This window comes from Thalia democratica, chromosome 4, assembly GCF_965202585.1.
Source record: "Thalia democratica chromosome 4, ktThaDemo2.hap1.1, whole genome shotgun sequence".
Classification (NCBI taxonomy): domain Eukaryota; kingdom Metazoa; phylum Chordata; class Thaliacea; order Salpida; family Salpidae; genus Thalia; species Thalia democratica.
In genome coordinates, this window is record NC_139168.1 from 40,257,557 (window position 1) to 40,277,765 (window position 20,209).

The 20,209-nt window shown below is 25.1% G+C and overlaps 1 protein-coding gene across 2 annotated transcripts; it reads right to left on the reverse strand.

Moving 5' to 3' along the window:
• Positions 1 to 3,062: 3,062 nt before the first annotated feature.
• On the reverse strand, positions 3,063 to 20,209 carry LOC145835173 (nucleolar transcription factor 1-like). 2 transcript variants are annotated; one of them, XM_082942735.1, is made up of 20 exons: positions 19,981 to 20,209; positions 17,634 to 17,692; positions 17,265 to 17,390; positions 16,456 to 16,692; positions 13,583 to 13,762; positions 13,202 to 13,312; positions 12,959 to 13,089; positions 11,737 to 11,920; positions 9,998 to 10,056; positions 9,583 to 9,707; positions 9,283 to 9,329; positions 8,580 to 8,657; positions 8,206 to 8,357; positions 7,943 to 8,063; positions 7,485 to 7,670; positions 6,249 to 6,425; positions 5,318 to 5,428; positions 4,968 to 5,189; positions 3,992 to 4,111; positions 3,063 to 3,736 (listed from the first exon to the last, which is right to left on the reverse strand). In XM_082942735.1, the coding sequence occupies exons 1-20, from the start codon at positions 20,174 to 20,176 to the stop codon at positions 3,581 to 3,583; spliced, it is 2,778 nt and encodes a 925-aa protein (XP_082798861.1). In that variant the 5' UTR covers positions 20,177 to 20,209; the 3' UTR covers positions 3,063 to 3,580. The 2 variants fall into 2 exon arrangements, with proteins under 2 accessions (XP_082798861.1, XP_082798860.1); XM_082942734.1 differs by having other exon boundaries at positions 8,179 to 8,357.

Sequence of the window (20,209 nt, forward strand, 5' to 3'; positions counted from 1 at the left end):
TAATGCAAGTATTTTTTTAAAGTTTATTGTTTTTTTTTTGAATAAGAAATAATTAAAAAATATATAAATTTCTTCCTATGTTTGAAATAACAAGTTAAATAGTGTTTTAAGTGAAAATATAAAATATATTTAAGAATAAGTATTTCAAAACATCTATTTTAAACATATCGATTAGCAATATATATCGATTCTTTTTTTTCTCGATTAACAAACATAACAAGAAGTCTATATACGATTTTACAGAAGTTTATATTTATGGATATATAACTGTTTTTTTTTTTAAGTTTTTCTAACTTTACTTGGTGCCTATTTATGTTTTTTAAAGTACAACTTTATTTTTTCTAAAAAAAAAAATTAAAAATCTTAGTTATTTAATAACTTATCTTATTTTTCGATGTATACTAAATTAATGTCAAAAGAAACTATTAAAGGAAATGTTTAATAAGTATGTATTTCAAATAATGTTCTTGAACTTTCTGCAAGCAAATTTTTGTAAAACTACAAAGAATTTGATAAGATTCTACGCTGTAAAAAGCAAACATTGGTTGGATTTAAGCTTACATAATTTCTGAGGCACCTGAAAACAGAAAAGTATTAAAACCAAGTTTGAAATGAAGAAATCAAGTTTTGTCTAACTGTTTAACACTTAGTTAGATTTTTTATTCAGCAAAGTTTTTTTTATAGTCGATATCCTCTTGACCCCCTACTCACCCCATTGTGATATTTGGCTTCCGGCTGGTTAAATCTGGCAACTATGCTTCAAACGTCAAATTATCTAGTTATATGAGTTTAGTATGAAGAATTTAATATATAGTAGTCTGTTTTAAAACACAATTAACTTGTTGTTGATAAAACTCCAGTTGTCGGTTATTAGATATAAAACCCAGGTTAAACAGATTCTTCAGCCGTAACAACAAACGATACTACAATTTTTGTAGGGAACCATTTAACTTTTTCAATAGAAAAAATGAAGCATATAAATTACAGTTTTAAAATAAAATTTTATGTTGTATACACCTTATCAAAGTAACTACATTGATGCAAAATAGATAACTAAACTTAATTTCTGCAACGAATAATAATAAACAATATGGTACTTAGATAAAAATTTTAAGATGTACTAACATCTATTGTTTATTATTCAATGTTTTCTTGTTCTATTATGTCTAGTTTAGAAAGCAACACCCTGCTTCATTTTTATTTCAAATGATGCAGTTAAAATATAACTTTAATAAATTTTTAATGTTACTTGTCGATGCTTAAAACATGTACCAATAACTAATAAAATTTTCATAATACTATTTCAAAGTATCTAGAAAAATTAGTATTTTGCAAAAATTAAAAAAAAACTCTTTCTAACTACGTGCAGATTAGGTAGCTAAATTGACATAAAGCTAAATACTTTTAAAAAGTTTGTTTTAGATAAGTACTTATTTCTAAAAAACTCAAAAGTAGTATATTAGAACAAACTGTGTTATACACTTTCTAAAGTTATATTAAACGCATATCCTACGTTCAAGTTTACTTTATTTTAGTGTACATTAGCCCGCGGATTAAGCACGCACTTTGTACACACTTCAAAAGTGCGTACCTAAGAAATTTTGGTCTTTATTTACCTACATTTTAAACTTAATAGAAAACATGTGAAAAGCCACTAAAGCTTTAATTACTTTAGATGACTATTACTTCGAAATTCTTTCTCAATTATAATATAGTTTTATCTTATTCGTGTAATTAATTTTCATTCTAATTTGAAAACAAGGTTTTATACTTTTGTTTTAATCATGGGGTGTGTAAATGCTAATTACAGTGTTCATTAATTTCGTTCATCTAAATTTTGTATGACCTTTAAAAAGTAACTTTTTCTTCATGTGCTTTAATTATTGGATATGCAAATTTAAATTGCACTCTTCTTTAGTTTCAAATAAAGAAGAGTGCAATAATATACTGTAAAAGAAAATAATAAACTGCAATATATTTGTTTTGGTATACATGTAATAAATTTATACTTTTTTTCTAGTTCCTTTAGTTTTATTCAGATCTAATACACTAGAATTAGTCTTAAAATATAATACTTTTGTATAACTACCTTAAGTTTAATTAAAAAATCATCTGCAATTAGCGTTTTACGGCTAAAAAGTGCGTACCTAAACGATAGGTTACTGGATTTTTTTTCAAATATAACAAAACATAGTCTAATTTTCTTGTAAATTCTTAAAAGTAGCCTGAGTTTTTCAAAAATTCCTAAAAAAATCAAACTATATAGATGTTTAGGTAGGATAAAAGCCACCTTTGCTAGAATGGTTAAAAACCAAACGGCTAAATTATCTATTTTCAAGTCTGTTTAAAACTTTAATATAAAAATTAAATATCATTTACTACTCGATATATAAACTATGTAAAGATCTTTTATTGCACTAATAAAGTAAATTAAAATTGAGTTATCTGACTAAAGTTCTAGTATAAAATTAAAAAAAAAGCTTGAAATACTTGAAAATAAAAAAGATAAACTAATGTTAGCAGTGTTGATTTTTTCTAAAACTATTGAAAAATAATCGATGAACTATTTTATTGATAGCAATATATCTTAAGGCTCTATAATTTATAAAAATATTTTAAAAAACAAATAAATCGAAAATCCTTAAAATATATATTTTTTTTTAATATTGAAAATTAAGTCAATAAAGTATATACCTTATTTTATTTATTCAAAAACAACAACCTTTAATGTACATAATTACTTTATAATTAAAATGTCAAGTTATCAAAATACATAAACAATAGATTTTACAATTTATTAAACGTAATATGAAAATGCTTATTAAAATTCAATAATCTGAAAATTAAAAACAAATGTATTTAGATTTTAAAACACAGAAACTATTAAAACAATTTCCTAAAATTTAATTGTACAAAAGTAATTCAAGTATAGTAAAGAAGGTTCTATGAAACGAAAATAAAAACATTATCAACTCTAAGTTTAAAAGATGAATAGAAACATGATCAAAAACATTTTATATATTAATAAATGACAAATAATATAAAGGTTTGTCAAAGAAAAAGTTTGTAAAACACACATTGTTATAAATTGTTTTATGAAATTCTACTGAATGTGTTTAAAAACATTACAACTACATTTATATTTAGTACTTTGCGTGGATAGAATTTAGATTATTATATTGACACAACCAACACTTTACTTTGTTTAAATTTAAATAAAAATTATAAACTTATTTTACTGAACTTGATAGTATTACAAATAAAATGAACATTACATTGATAATGCCAATAAAAGTTTTCATCTAAAGTAAAAACTTCATTGAGTAGAAATATTGTTTATTGAAAAAAAATCTTCAAACATTGATCAAAAAGCTTTTTACATTAATACATCAGCTTTAAAACAATATGTACATCTTCAAAAAATGATTATTTTTTATAAAACTTGTCTTTTAGTTCACAACACGTTTAAACACTAGGACTTAAGTGACAATGTAAAACTTGTACCATTACACGTGATATAAAACAGATTTTATTTCAAATATCTTGCTGGTGATTTCCAATCAAACAGAGTTGGCATGTTTCACTCGGTAGCAGAAGACTCACCGCCGTCGGAATCTGATTCGGAGGAGTCGGAAGAAGACGAGTCATCAGAGGTCGATCCGTCGTCGGAAGACTCAGAAGATGAAGATCCGTCTTCCGATGAACTCGAGTCGGAATCCGTGTCGCTCGAGTCGCTCTGAAGTTTTATTTGCAGTTAGTATAGAAAAAAAACTTCGTAATACTCGAAGTGCATTAAAAACCATTTATGAAAATATTAAGTAAATAGTTAAAATATGCTTAACTTAACAAAATTATCGTTTTGTTGAAAAAAAAAATAAGTAAAAAATTAACTAAGGCATTCAGATTTTGAATTTTGAGATTCTTAAATAGTTGCAAATAGAAACATTACTAAAAATACATTATTGAAATCAATTAAATATTCTAAACAAACGTCGTCTTCAGAAGAACTGTCATCTCCATCATCGCTCGAATCGTCAGAGTCATCGGAAGTTGCCGAGCTTTCCGATGTAACAACAGAAATTTCTAAATCTTTAACCGGAATGTCGCCAGGCTACAAACATAACTTAGTAGTAACTTAATTTCAAGTTTATAAGAAGTGATCTACACTTCATTTATTTTTTTGTGATTATTCGAACACTACTTAAGGGCATTGGGGAAGGTCCACCTTGATTTTTACAAGTTGATCTTATTCTATAGAGTTTTTTCTGAGCTATCAGACATTTTTAACCGCTTGAAAAAACGCAAAGTATTTTTTAAGATATAAGCGATCAAAGTCGGTGACCTTATTAGGTTCCTAATGGAATGCGCAAACTAAACACGCAAAAATAGAATAATTTTTCATTAAAAATTTATCTCCTTCATTTTTAAAGCAATCTTTAAATTTTTACAGAAAGTGAATTATTAAATTTCAAAAAGATTAAATGCAGGAATTTTTTTAATTTTGAAAAATAAAATTCTTACTAAAAAAAACCACCTACTTTTTTGTTTTTTTAATCTTTTTTTTTTTTATTATAATATTTATAAAATTTCAACATTCAAGTCCTTTAAACTATAAAAGAAACGTTTCCTGAAAGTTTGAGGTCTCTAGCTCAAAAAATGAAGGAGAAGATAGATTTTTAGTGACTTTTTAAATTTCCAAGAAAATTCACCCAAAAAAAATTTGCGGTCCATATGTGTGTATCGGAAACTTTTTATAAAAAATACAATATCTCAAAAAATGAATAAGATTTTTCAATTCTATAAAAACTTGCTTGTAGCTTGTGCTTTAAGCTTTTATATAAGATCCACTGTTATATTAAGTAAAAAAAAATGTCGAACCCCCCTATGCCCTTAAGCTTATTACTAGAAAATATACAGATTTCGATATAATAAAAAACTGTGACCAATTTTTCTAAAACTAAACAAACTTTTTTGTTTTTCAACTCTTCTTCACCAACCGCGTCCTCGTTTTGTGTATTTTCTGCTGCTGGAACGCATTCAGTAATTTCTGATTCGTAAGAGTCAGTTCGAGGTATTTTTGATAATTTTTTCGCTTTTTCCAACATTTCCTTTGTCAAGGCACCTTTGCGTTTTTTAGCATGTGCTCTATTGATTGATTGGTATTTTTCTAGCATTGCGGGGGACAAAGTCTGTCATAATACATTTTTAACTGGTGTTGAATATATTTTTATAATAAATATAAAAATTTTATTACACAAAAAAGGGTAAACTTAATTTTGAGAAGTACTGTACTAAAAATATATAATAGCTTAAGAACTTTAAGCCAAGTTTCCATTTGTTTTCGATATTTTTCAGTTTGTTTTTTAACTTCATCATGGAATACTTTTTTCTTTTCCTCTGTCATATTTGTCCACAATCTGCCAATTTCCTACAAAATGTAAACAGTATTAAATAGGTTTTGTTCTCAATTATTAAAAGCAAGTCATGAAACTAACTATTTTAGATTGCTAAATACAAATTGTTTCATTCTTTTAGTCAAATATAAATTAAACTGTAAAATAAAGACATTTTTTACTACTCAGTTTACTAATTAACATTTAGGCATACCAAGTTAAAAAATGTAAGTTTTATCATAACATTAGATTTTAAACATAGTAAGAGTTACAATTGTAACCAAGTTATACTTGGTCACTTTGTTTGCCGTGTATGAGTTTTAATGTTTTTTAACAAATTTTGTCCAGGTTTTCAAAGTTTCTTCCTGGTTTTTAAAACTACACATTTTAGGGTCTATTTTTAGTTTATAATTAAGTAAGGTAAAAAACTGTGTTAAATACTAAAACGACATTCAAAAGATATCTCAAAGCTTCTATAAATGTGTTTTTAAATAAAAAATTTTTGATCATGACATTTGATCATGATATTTATTTATACGATAAATTATTTGTGTCAAATTGAAATTTTACTACTCATCATGTAAAAGTTGTTAAAAATTCAAGGTTTTTCCCAGATTTTAGCCCAAATTGTAAAATCCCAGGTTTTTCCAGGATTTTGGCAACCTTGTTGTAATCGGTGAAAAAATAAAGTCTAAACTCATTACTATTCATTATTTTGACATATTACTCTTACACTAACGTAAACTTTCAGCTAGTGTTTTCTCTTTTTAATAAATTATAAAAAAAAAATTAAAAAGCAGATAGTTGCTGTTAAAAAACGCCCCTGTTTGTTTTATTAACACGGATGCTACAAACTCTGAATTTCTCGCCGTGGTTCAAATGCTGCAGCTGCATCATCTTGATCGAGTTGAACAGCTGGTACCCGTTGACTGGAGGCTTCTTCGGCTCCCCTTCCAGCGTCTTCCTCCGCTGACCTTTCGTGTACTTCTCGGTAGTTATCATCTTCTGCATGGCGCGATCCACGAAAGTGTCCTATTATGTTCGGTGATGAAACAGCAGAAAAATAAATATTTTCAGATGAGTTAGGTTATGCAGGTAAATTTGCAAACTAATTAAAAGTAGTCTAAAACACTATGTTTTAAAATTCATGTATTAGATACTTTATCTAATTTATTTAATTTCGTGGTTACTAAAAGTTTAGTAAACTAGTTCTACGCTAAATTACTTAAGCTTTTTTGCTGATTTTATTAATTTAAAAACAATAAATTTAAACGATAACTTTTCTTGATTGAAAACTGGCTTGAAGTTAGAATACAAAACAGGGTAATTCTGTTTTTTTTTTTTAATTCAGCAAAAGTAAGTTCTATTTTTTAACATGCTAACTTTTTGGCTAAATTAAAGTTGTTTTCAAAAAGAGCCGTAATAAATTAAGCTTCTTTAAATTTGGAGTTGATAAATGTAATACTTTTTCGCATTCAAGATGTTAATACTAGACGCAGGACAATTTAAGTATTGGAAACCATAGAATTTACAACTACTAAATTAGAAAAACTCAAACTATGGTTCTAAACAGACTTTAATTAAAATAATAATTTAAATCCTACTGCCTGGGATATTTAAACACATTCAACACTGCTTTTTACCAACTCTGGTTTGAAGTCTTGCTTAAATATTTTTTTTTGCTAAATTTACATTAACACAAAAATACTACAATATAATTGAATGTTCAGTTCACTTAGTAGAGTCATGTCACTAATTTTACAATAAAAGCTATATTTTTTTAATAAATTGAAGTTAATATTTGTTGTTTTAATATTTTAACGAGCTTATTTTAAGATTTTTTACAATTAGCAACTAAAATTTAAAACAATGTATATATTTAATCATGTGTAAAAATTTAAGTTATACAATTACTTTAACATAATTGTTTGATTATTAGACTATTTTGTGGTTTTTTAAATGAAATACTGAAAAAATCTATCAAAACAACGTAATAAATCTTTTTGACAATGACAAATTAAACTTTCTTTTAGTTATTAGTATAAAAAACTTAATTAAGATTAAACAATGATTTCACAAAAATCAACAAACTTTAGCAAAATGCAAGGGTTTTGATTTACCCATACTTGCATCGTACTTTTCTTTGTCTTTTAAGTATTTGTCAATCAGAAACTCATTTATCTCCATTGCCTTTTTAACAAATGGTTCTCTTTCATCTCGTTTTAAACGATTCCAACTTGCAGTCAGTGCTTCTTCTATTTGCTTTTGATCTTCTCCCTATAATTTATTAAATATTTTTTTAATAAGTTAAACTCAAAATATAATACGATATTGCATAGAATTATAATTAATTTATTAGGAGTAGTAAATCAAAAAGCATTAAGTTTAATTAACTATTGTTTGTTCTTTAAGAACTCTTCAAAAAAAGTTTTACAACAAACAGCCCCAAACATTAAAAAAATTGTTTAAATAAAACTCTGAAAAACAACATTTAGTTTTACTGTTTAATTATAAACTTGAAACACTATAAATATCATGAAACAAGAGACCTCATACTGCGCTGAAAATGATTCATGCGCCTCATCTTTGTAAAGTTGCTCGCCAGTAACCGGTTCGGGCTTCTTCGGTTCGTTCGGGTCAACGCAATTTTGCTGCGGCGCTTGTTCTTTACTGCAAGTTTTACATTAACTTATTGATAACTAGTTCATTTAGTTAGTACTACATATTCATGTAATCATTTACTACTACTACTTGCTAAGTTTGCACATATATGTTTTGAGCTTACAGATAACGCTTCTTAAAATCAACACACAGTATTTGCTGCATTTTAGTGTTGTAAAGCTGCTTCAGCTCCTTCTCTTTTCTTTCGTACTTGTGTCGTTTGGTCTTGCTCAGTTCGCTGAACCTTTGAGCCAGTAACTTCAATGTGTCATGTTTTGCCATCCATGGGTACTGGTCTCGTACCTAATAAAGTAATCAAATTTATAAAACAGGATAGTATTACTCACTATATATATATATAGTTTTTCTAATTATAGTATTTAACATTATAAAAAATGAGATTTTTAACTAATAAAAAATTGTTCTGAAACTTACAAGTCAAGTAAAAAAAAACATATAATAAAAAGTATATAAAAGAGCTAATATATAATAAAGTATACAAAAAGATTTAATAAAATAACATGCCTCTTTCAGATGAGCTTTTTGATAAAGAAACAAGGCTGAAATTGGTGACGTTGTTCTTGTTGTTGCAGTTTGAAGCTTCTAAAATAGATCAGTTATCAAAAAGCTGTATTATTTATTTACTAAGCATAGTAATTAAAGGAACTACCTAAGATCAATATTTTTTATTAGTAAAAAAATAAAATAAAAACTGATTAGTAATTTAAAATTTAGTTAGAAAATCTTACTAATAAAAAAACACTTTCTTAAACTACGGTTTCAATTAAGAGTTTCCATTTTTATTTTCTAAACTGCTCAGTAAGTTAAACAATTCAAAGTGCAGCAGTAATATTAATTCATATCGTTTAATTCTAGAGATCGTAAACTTAGGCTAAGCAATGAAATTACTAAATAAGGGTGTACAAACGTTAATGCAAGAATTAATATTATTATTAAAAATAAATAAATTTATAAAATAAATGTAATGATCATTTAAAATATAAAAACCTTTAATACTTTTTATCAAACGTTTATGACTTGTGGTGGTAAGTCAAAATTATTAAAAAACTTGCGTATTTCTTGCTTAAAATTATTTTTTAATATCCAGTTTATATTTGCGATTTTAACCTTTACAAAAGAAGTTAGCTGAAAAACTCAGGTTATGCACAATTATCAAAACAGTTACGTTGAATGTATTATAACTAAATATATACTATCAAAAACTAACTTCGTTGCTATCTAAGCGTTCCATAGCTCCGATGTGTGCTAGCTCGTCTAGAAATTTGTAATTTTGGAGTTATTTTTATGATATAAAATTATCTGAATAAAATTAACATTAATGATTTATACTTATCACTAAACATTTTTTTTCACAATAACATTTGAATTATAAATTTACGAGATATTATATTATTTCGATTAATTTTTTTCTGAAAGTCATACAGTTGGGTAGTTAATAATCAAGCGTACCTTTACGTTTTGACAAAAAAATTACTAGTTAAAATTAGAAATTAGTAAAAGTTCTAACCTTTACATCTGTTTGTTCTAGCAACAAGACTGTGGTCATAATCTTCGAACGCTGATGATTCGTCGGAATCATAGAATTCATCTTCACTTGTAACAGATGAATCATTTGTATCTCGATTCAGTATGCTAAATAATTAACATGTAAATAAAATACACATCTGGTAATAAACTATGTTAAAGTTGTAATTAAAAATAAAGTTTTTCATTACTTTTTTGAACTTTAACTAAGTTCTGATGTGTAAACAGGCTTAAAAGTGTATAATCGAAGAAAAAAATTAAAATCTAACAAACAAAATTTATTAGTTTTACATAAAATTGTTTTTTTAATTCTATTAATATTTTTATTAATTTCAGCATCTATATTCTATACTTTGTATTAAAAACTGCTAAAAATAAAACCTTAAAAATAATTATACCTAAGTTTTTGATTTTTGAGTTTTGCTTCTTCCTTTTCTCTTTCAGCTTCTGGTAAGCTCTAAATAGTTTGGGTGTTTACAAAATTTCTAAATTATAAACATAGCTACTTGTTTACGAAGAAATGCTATGTTAAACAAAGTAAATAACTTAATTTTGATTTCAACAACATAAACATTTAAACTAAATTATGATTAAAAATTTACATTTTTATCTTAATTGATTTATAGTTTTCAAAAAGTCTTTTTTAGTTTTGCTGATAAGCAAATAAATCTAAAATGTACAAGTTTCATTATTAAGGGCACAGGGACATACAAGTTTTGTATAAAAAATTGCATTGTTTTTTATTTGAAAGCTTTATGTATATGCCATAACCTAACAAAAATATAATTTTGAAATATAATCAGTTTTTCAAAAAGCTTCCGACAAAAATGTATGAAAAAAAAATTGAAGGCCAAATTTCATGGAACTTGGAAAAAATTTTAAAAAATATATCGCCTTCGTCAGTTCAAAGCAATTTACAAAGAACTTTCAGAAAATTTTTGTTTCAATATCAGGTAATATGTAGATTAAAATAAAACTACTTAATTAAAATTTTTTAAAACACAATTCCTATAAATTGTTCACAATTAATTAAAGATTATATTGAGACGGTTTTAAAACTACTGCTAAAAAACTGTTGGAGATAGATTTTAAGTGAAATAGTTAGTCCTTTTCCGGCTTTTAAGTTTGTATCTTTCATAAGGAGCCTATTGAGGCATTAAACTTTGAACGTTTAAAACTTACAAACAACTTTCAGAATTTCAGAAAAAGGTAAAAATTAACAGTTAGATTAGTTTTTAATTTGAAAAAAAAAGACTAAATTTTTAAAAAGTGAATTGTCTTCTTTTATGCCTTTAATTTACTACATTATTTAGAATATACAAACTTTGAGTATTTATTAAACACCTGGAAACTATCAAGTTTTGCAATATGTAAGAGCTATATTCAAAAAAAACTATCTTTTTTAATTAAAACCAAATAATGATACATTATAAAATAAATTAGATAAGATATTAGTATAAAATTTTTGAGTTTTCATTAAAGTTTCAGATGGTATAACATTTTTTTCTTAATACTAATAACCATAAATTTTGAATTTAAAAAATACTTCACTCTTAACAAGAAATAGCTTAGTAAGTAAATAATAGTATGCTTAATCTTAATAAAAAAAGTTTGAATAAGTGAGTAGAATTAAAAACCGTAAAATTTACTGCGAAAATACGTTTAATATTAAAAATTAACTAAAACTAAAATGAAAACCATTTAAAAAACTAGTTAAAGTAATAAAAAATACAGCAAGAGAATTACAACAAAACTTTACTTAGGTCTAATTTAAAAAACAAACTTAAGCAGCATGAGTTTAAAAAAATACAATTACAACATTGCAAACCTGTTTTTAGCAACTGAAAGGTTATACAAAAAGTAGTACTATCAAAACTTTCTTAAAATTTAATGTTTACCAAAAGTAAAAGTAAAAGAAGGTGTCGCTTCAAAAATTTCAAATAGCATTTAGTAAACAATATGTAAGAATATATTAAGGATAAAAAATAGAAATGCAAAAGAACTTTAACTATGTATAATTACATTTAAAATATGTACTAACTATAATACTAACTACTAAACGTTGGTATGACAACGTAGTGTTGAAAACTTTAGTTTTAAAGACTACTATACTATATGGTGTTAAACTAGAACTAACATCTAAATAAGCTTTAAGTTTCTTCTCGTACAAATTTTTCTTCTCAAGAAACCTTGAATGATAATCTTCTTTCTGTTCTTTGCTCAGTTTGCTCCATAACTTCCCGCATTCTTGTATCCGACTCTGGGATTTCAGGCACTGCAGCTTCGGTAACAACTCCGTACAAAACAAATTGTACCCGTTGCTAAGTTATAAAAAATAATATTAATAAACTTTTATTTTACTTGAAAACAATTAGTATGTTCAAAACACGTGCATAGAGCTTTATAATACGTGAACAGATCAGATACGCACAAAGAAACTTTTTTGCATGAAGGGACACTTTTGCAAAAAGACTTTTTCGCACAAAAAAACTTTTGCACGAAAAATTATTTTTGCGTGAGAGTTAAAAAAAAAAAAAAAAAAGTTACCGACTGAGGGTAAGGGTTAGGGGTTTGAGTGATAGTAAGAAAAAAAAATTTAATAGACGCCTACCCTTATAATATAGTCCTGTTATGACTAAATATATGATATAATTTAATGGTAACTTCTTTAAATTTATTTGCCTTTAAATGTTTTGTATATGCTCTTTTTTGTATCATTTTAAATGCAGTAACAACCTATGTCTTGTAGGTATTTTTTGCTTTTTTTGAGTCTTTTAATTTACAATTATAAACTAAAAAAATAAGTATCTTTTTCACGTTAAACATTTTTTCTTATTTTGTAAAATATTTTTGTTAAAATCAAAAAAATATTTTGTATATTTTGACCATTGCTCAAAAACTAAAGTATTAGACGGATTTTTATTTAATTAGTTTTTTAATGCCTTACATTAAAACCTATTAAGCTCTCTAATTTTGAATTGTTATATTTCAAAGTAACTTTATACTAGAATAATAAGAATCAAAAAAAATTGACTTACTCAAATTAACAATATTGATAATAAAGTATTTACACATTTAAATTCAAGATGTGAAGGAAAACGTAAAATGACAAAATACAATAAGAAGAATTTTAAAAGTCTAACATAAATCAAATTCATAAAATGCAACACAAAACTTTGTTAAATTTCAAAGACAAAACTTAAGATGTCATAAAAAATAATTATTAACGATTAAAACTCCTTACTAATTTTAGTTTTAAAGTTTTTATTTTTCATTAAAACTTATTTTAGACTTTTAGTCCTGAATAACTAGATAAAAATATTTTCTTAACACTAAACAATTTATTGTGTTAAACTAACGATGGAGGTCTAACTGGTTTTCCGTTTTTTCGATCAAACAATTTTTCTTCATACTTTGACAAAATTCTCTTTTCTTTTTTCTTAGTTTTTTTAAAAGTAGGATTTTTCTCCAAAAAACTTTCATACTCTCTCTGTTTCAGTTAACAAACACACATATAGTATGAACAAAACATATCTTAGTTTTTAGAACATAGTTTAATAATTAAAAGTTTAGTAAGTTCTTTAAAAGTAAAAACAACTAACTCGGCATTCTTGTTTTTCAACAACTGCTTTGTCTATATAAATCTGTTTTTCTTCATCTGCTAAATCTTTATATTCCTTCTTTAAATTTTCTGAACATTGACGCTTTGAAAGCTAATAACAAAATAATTTATATGAATTTAAATAGAACAGGCTTATCAATAAAATGATTTATATTGATTAAATTTGTAAAACAAACAAAAATTAAAATTACTAACATAATTAGTCAAGATAGACACAAAAATTATAACCACTCAATTACAGTTTCCAAAATAAAAGTATACTGATTTCGTATACCTTTAGATAAGCTATTTATTGTTTTAATTATTATCAACTTAATCTGGTGTTATTGTTTTTAACAAAACTAGCAAAAACACTACTTACATGAGGGTTATTTTTCATGTACAGCGAAACATTTTCGTCTCTATATATGAACATTGGAGTTCTGGAGTCAGGAGGAACTTTCATATTCATCTCAAAATATTGCGGATAATCTCGCATAAACTGCTCTTTTGCTATTATAAATTCACTCTGTTCGGTTTGCCACTCACTTATCAGTTTGTCCTTTCAAATAAAAGTTAAAAGAATTTAAAATCAAAAATACAAAAGCTAAATCGAAAAAAAATAACAAATTAAACTTTAATGACAAAAAAACGGAAAAAAGCATTGTTTTTGTTAACGTTTTTAATAAAATTTTTATCATTTAATTTTTTAAATTTTGAATAGACAGATTTCTAAATATTGCAAGAAATATTTCCTAAAAATTTAAGAAAATTATCTCAAGAAACGTAGGAGAATTATCGGATTTTTAGTCAAATATTCTTTTTTAGCCTTTTTAGTTTGTGCCTCGCACAAGGAACCTATTGTAGTCTCTGACTTTGACTGGCTATATCTCAAATTTTATTTTGATGTTTTTAAATCTGTAAAAATCAACTTGTAGCTTAGTTGAAACTCAACAAAATAAGATCAAAATAATAATAATAAATCCCCCTATGCCCTTAGTTCTTGCCCCTTTATAAAATAGATAAAATAGTTAAGGGCATAGGGGGGGGGGGTAAACACCTTTTTTTGGTTTTTTATCTTATTTCATGTAGTTTTTACTAAGCTACAAGATGCTTTTTACAGATTAAAAAAATTCAAAATAATTTTTGAGATATAGCTGGTCAAAGTCGGAGGCAACAACAGGAATCTTATGGGAGGCGCAAACTAAAACGGCAAAAATAGACTATTTAACTAAAAATCTATCTTCTCCTACGTTTTTTGAGATAACTACCTCAAATTTTCAAGAAATGTTCCTTGATAAATTTAGAAAATTCTGTCAGAACAGATTTTGAAAAAAATAAAAAATAAAAATTTTATAACAAAAAAACTAAAAAAAAAATGATTTTTTTGTTTATTTTTTATATAAGATTTTTATTTTTTAATTTTTTCAAATTCTGTTCCGACAGAATTTTCTAAATATTGCAAGGAACATTTCCTGAAAATTTCAGGTAGTTATCTCAAAAAACGTAGGAGGAGATAGATTTTTAGTGATTTCTAGTTATTTGCCGTTTTAGTTTGCGCCTCCCATAAGGTTCCTATTGTTGCCTCCAACTTTGACCGGCTATATCTCAAAAATTATTTTGAATTTTTAAAATCTGTAAAAAGCATCTTGTAGCTTAGTAAAAACTATATAAAATAAGATAAAAAACCAAAAAATGGTGTTTACCCCCCCTATGCCCTTAAGATATAATCAGTTAAATTTAAGAGTTTTATAAGTTGCTAATGGAAGACACAGACTAAAAGGTAAAAATAATATTCTATTAAACTTTTGTTTCCTCCTACAATTTTTGAGTAATATTTTAATAATTTTTTCAGTAAAGTTTTTTTTTTTATAAAAAACACAAAAGGTGTTTATAAAGTTTTAATTACTATTTTTAAATAGACATCATACTTACTTTTTTAATTTTTTTCTCATAATTTTTATTTATAAAAAAATGTTTTGTCAGATTTTTCTGAGTATATCAAGGAACACTTCAATGAAAAAGAATTTTTTAGTCCTAATTCAAAAATGGGTAGAAAAAATACAAAAGTTAAAATAAATAAAATCTTAAAAACTTTTAGTTTTTTACAATTAAACAAAAAGTTAACAAAGTGTAAAAACGCAACAATTTTATGTAAAATCAATTTTTATACTTCACTATAATTTTAGTGTATAATTAATCTATATAATCCAACAATTTTTCTATTGCTACATTTGTTTCTTAATAAAGCTTGTTTTAAATAAATCAACTCTTGCTTAAAAATTGCTTTTTTTTTAGTAATTTGATGCATTTGTGAGTTAGAAAAAACAATTAAATCAACTTTTGATCTTTTCTTTCAGTATAAACTGCCCCTTACAATTGTATTTTATTAAATCAATGTTGTTTTTGGTTAAAACTTGGTCAAAAACAGTGGTGATTAAACATTAGTTTCTTGAATGTTAAAATTAAAACATTACAAAACTTGAATCAAACTGTTCAAAACTTTTAGTAGTATATCTATAGTGCTTGATTTCATTATCATATATAGAGTAACAAAAATCAATAAACTACTAAAATATCCATCAAAATTTGTTCCCTAAAACGAAAATATAATTCTACTTTAAGCTTAAATGTCAAAAACCTCTTTTTGTCTAAATTACAAACTTACTTTAAAACTGGAATTTCGTGAGATCAGTTAAAACTGGGTAAACAAATATATTTTGATATGAATATATCAGGCAGGGTTATTAAAGGTTTTATGTAAACTTCTTCTAGGTTTTTTTTAAAGAATAAGTTTTTTGGTCCATTTTGATTATATAATAAAAATTAAGGTAAAAACCTTACTGAAATAATAAAACAACATTGGAAAGATACTTTAAAACTACATTAAATGTTTTTTCTATGAAAAAAGATTAAATGAAACAAAAATCTTATCAAGATTTTGTTACTTAAAATGTATAGAGAGTTTAAAACTACAGGTTTTTCCAAACTTTCTAGTGAATATGGTTTGAAATTTAAGATTTGTTTTTTCAAAATTTCTCAATTCTAGGATTAAAGTTTTTTGGCAACCCTGATATATTGAAAAAGTTGCTTTTTAGTAAACAATAAATATTCATCTCTGCAACAAAATTTGCTTAGAGAACTGTGACAATTATCAAATAAAACCAATGCTTAAAAAATGTATTTTATATACATGAGTACTACACATTACTCAGAGCCATTAAAAAATCATAAAAATAATAAACTGAAGACTACCTTTTCAGCTTTAGGTAGTTCCTTATATACTTTGCTGATATCAGCTGTTACTTGCAAGTTAGTTAGACCGGGATGTTTTGCTGCATATTCATCTCTCCTTCCCAGAAAAAATCTGAAATAAGGAGTTAAGGGACGCTTTGGGTAATCAGGATGCTTTTTTACCTGATTCTTGTAAGGATCTTTGAGGTATTCTTTTGCGTCTACTATAATGTCTGACAATGTTCTAAACTTCCTAATCTGTATAACATTTCTTATAAATATTATACATTTATATTAAATAGGTTTACAAACTTTGTACATATATATTTTTATTAATTAGCTGGTATTTTACTACAGCGTGACTTAGCCAGATGTATACGAACTGGTTAAAGTTGTCACTAATAGTTTACAGAATTCAAAGACTAAAATTTTAAAATTGTTATTTTGAGTTCTAGCTGCTTTAACAAGATATTCTTCAAGTACAGTACCATAAAGTTAATTTTTTATAACTGTTCAAATAAAACATTAATTTTCTCAAAAACTTCCTACATTATTTTCTATAGCAATATAAAGTTTAAAAGTAGTTCTATCATAAGAAATATTTGTTTCAGGTAAACTCAGCATTTTATTCATTAAATAAACCAATACTTTGAGAAAGTGTAAAAAGCTTATATTAGTTATATTTGATAAAAAATAAAAACAATTAGTTTTAATATATTCCAAGTCAGGAAAAAACCAGTCAGGGACAGGTTTGGTTTTCAAAATTAATAACACTTCAAAGTTTTATCTCATCAAGCTATCAGATAAATCTTAACTAATAAAAAACTAACAGGTTTACCAAGTTCATACCACCTTGCTTTACATTCCTCAACAGAGAAGGGTTTAAATGCAACTTTTTCCCAATTTAATTTTTCAACACCACTATTGAATTTTAATGTGTCAGGTTTTGCGATGTTCTAAAAGTCAGTATACTACATAAGTCTTTCCATATATTAAATTAATTTAAGTTTTAATGCTTTTACTTTTGATTATTTTTTAATATAATTTATCAAAGTTGTTCAATAAAACTTGCATAGAACAGGTATTTTCAACTTACACATTGCAATTGTTTATTTAGACTAATTGAAACTTTAAAAAGTGTATTACATATTGAATTATAATTTAAATAACTTTGATTTTGTAAAAAGAAATTGATCAACCTCAAACATCCTGTCCATAAGTTTGTTAGAATTTTTTTGGTCCCATACTTTACTTGAATCTATATGAAATTTTAAGACAAGTTAGCTATGATGAAATATATACACTACACAATGACAGAAAATAAAGTTAAAATATACAGACACTTGATAATTTTTTTGAAAATTTACAAAATTAAAAAACTGGTAACCTAATTCAAACAGCCACATTGTTTAAAATTCCGGGTTTTTTTTCAAAATTTTTTAGATTCTAGGTTTTTCCTGTTTTTTTTTGTCTAAATTTTCAAATTCCAGTTTTTTCAGGATTCCAAGTTTTTTTTTGCAACCCTGATACTTTTAAAACAAGGTATAATAAAAATAAAACTTCAAATTTGAAGTGTTTTTTTAGCTTCTAAAAAACTAGTTAAATATTCATATTAAAGTAAATTTAATATTTGTTTTAAAAATAAAATTTTGATATAAAATAATAAGCATGATTGCCAAAGCTTGAAAAAAATATTCCATATTATTTTTGTGTATTTCTAGTATAGAACTTGTTTAAGATAAAAAATTGTCTCAAATAGTATAACAACATTGAAAAGCTACTTTAAATGTGCTTAATATTAGAAATACAAATAACTTTATCTATATGATAGATTTATCAAATCTAATCAAAGTTTCATTACTTTACATGTAAAAACAGTTTGAAAATTTAGGTTTTCCAGGATTCCAGTTTTTTTGTCAATCCTGAATAATACGACTGGTTTAACTTTTACTTGAATATTACAATAACAACTAAGCATTGATTGAAGGAATTACTAAGAACTATAATATAAATATAGAAAAACAAGTATTTCATAAGCTTAGGGCATAGATGGGTTAAACACTTTTTTTTTAATTTCATTTTATTTTGTATAGTTTTTACTAAGCTACAAGATGCTTTTTACAGATTTAAAAAATAAAATAACTTTTGAGATATAGCCAGTCAAAGTCAGAGGCAACAATAGGTTCCTTATGGGAGGCAGGCGCAAACTAAAACGGCAAACATATTAATCAGAAAGAATTTTTTCTAAATCAAAAAATATGAATTTTATATAAAAAATAAACAAAAAAACAGTTTTTTTGTTATAAAATTTTTATTTTTTAATCTTATTCCGACAGAATTTTCTAAATATTACAAGGAACATTTCCTGAAAATTTGAGGTAGTTATCTCAAAAAACCTAGGAGAAGATAGATTTTAGTGATTTCTAGTTATTTGCCGTTTTAGTTTGCGCCTCCCATAAGGAACCTATTGTTGCCTCCGACTTTGATCATCTATATCTCAAAAAAATTTTTGAATTTTTAAGATCTGTAAAAAAAATCTTGTAGCTCAGTAAAAACTATATAAAATTAGATTAAATTTCAAAAAGTGTTAACCCCCCTACGCCCTTAACCTAAAATAAACTTCATCTTTAAAACTTTGCTCAGATGAGAGGTATATAAATATTTAACAAGTGTAAATTATCTAATTAGAAAAGAATAAGATTTGAACAAACTTTTTCAAACAATAGAATGTTATAGTTAATTAGCATTACAGAACTGTAACAATATAATTGATAGTCTTTATACAATTTAAGATTTTTTGTTAACTTGAAAGGATTTATAAAAGCTTTAAGTACAAAGGAGCTTATAGAATTAGCACAGATAAAAAAACAAGAAAATGAAATTTAAACATTTTCATTAAGCCTTATTTGATAAGTATTTAGGTTTTAATATATCAACATCATAACTACTTTCAAAGATAACTACAAGCATAAATTTCCTTTTGCTTAAAAGTGATAAAAACCTTGTAAAATAAAAAACTCTTTTATAGAAAGTCTAAAATTCAAGTAAAATATTTTTCTTAATCAGAATTTAATTTTCAAATCTTAAAAATAAAAATAAAATTTGATTTGTACATACTCTATAACTATCATATAAGTACTTTGTGAATAAATTATATTATGAAAAGCAACAAAAAAAAAAGTATTTACGATTAGTTTTTATACATCTTTGACCATTCTATATTTTCTAATTTTCAAGCAGATATGACGCTGATGTTACAATACAAACATTAAGTAAGTAGTCTAAATTTATTTAATATTTAAAGCTTGTAAACCAAAAATGACATAATATTATAAAAAGTTGCAGATTGAAATTAATATAATTTTTACTTTTCTAGTCATCTTAATAGAAAAAGTATAGCAACAATAAACTTATTTGAGTTTAATTTTTTATTTTAGTAATTTAATTCAAAGTAATTCATATCCATAAATCAGATAATAATAAAAACTAAATTATGAAAAAATTAAAAAAAAAATTAATGCTAAAATTACAAAAAAATATGCTTACCTCCGGTCTTACTTGGTTTAAAATTCAAAAATTTGCAATCCTTTCTTTTTCTTTTAGCAGCTTTTTTTCTAGGTATTTCTTGTTCTTGTTGATATGGTAAAATAATTGGTACATTTTCATCTGGTACTTTTAATGATTTTTCCAGAGACACATTTTTTTGATTCTTCTTTATTTTCAACTTTTTTTTGGGAGACATTTTCAAACAAATATATATAATTTTTAATGGTAA

Excerpts from the sequence above, each read along its gene's own strand:
- LOC145835173 (XM_082942734.1), bottom strand. The coding sequence starts at position 20,176 with ATGTCTCCCAAAAAAAAGTTGAAAATAAAGAAGAATCAAAAAAATGTG. Across the intron at positions 9,708-9,997 it reads CTCAAAAATCAAAAACTTAG|CATACTGAATCGAGATACAA; the intron begins GTATAATTATTT and ends TTAATTATTTAG. Across the intron at positions 7,671-7,942 it reads CATTTTCAGCGCAGTATGAG|GGAGAAGATCAAAAGCAAAT; the intron begins GTCTCTTGTTTC and ends AATAAATTATAG.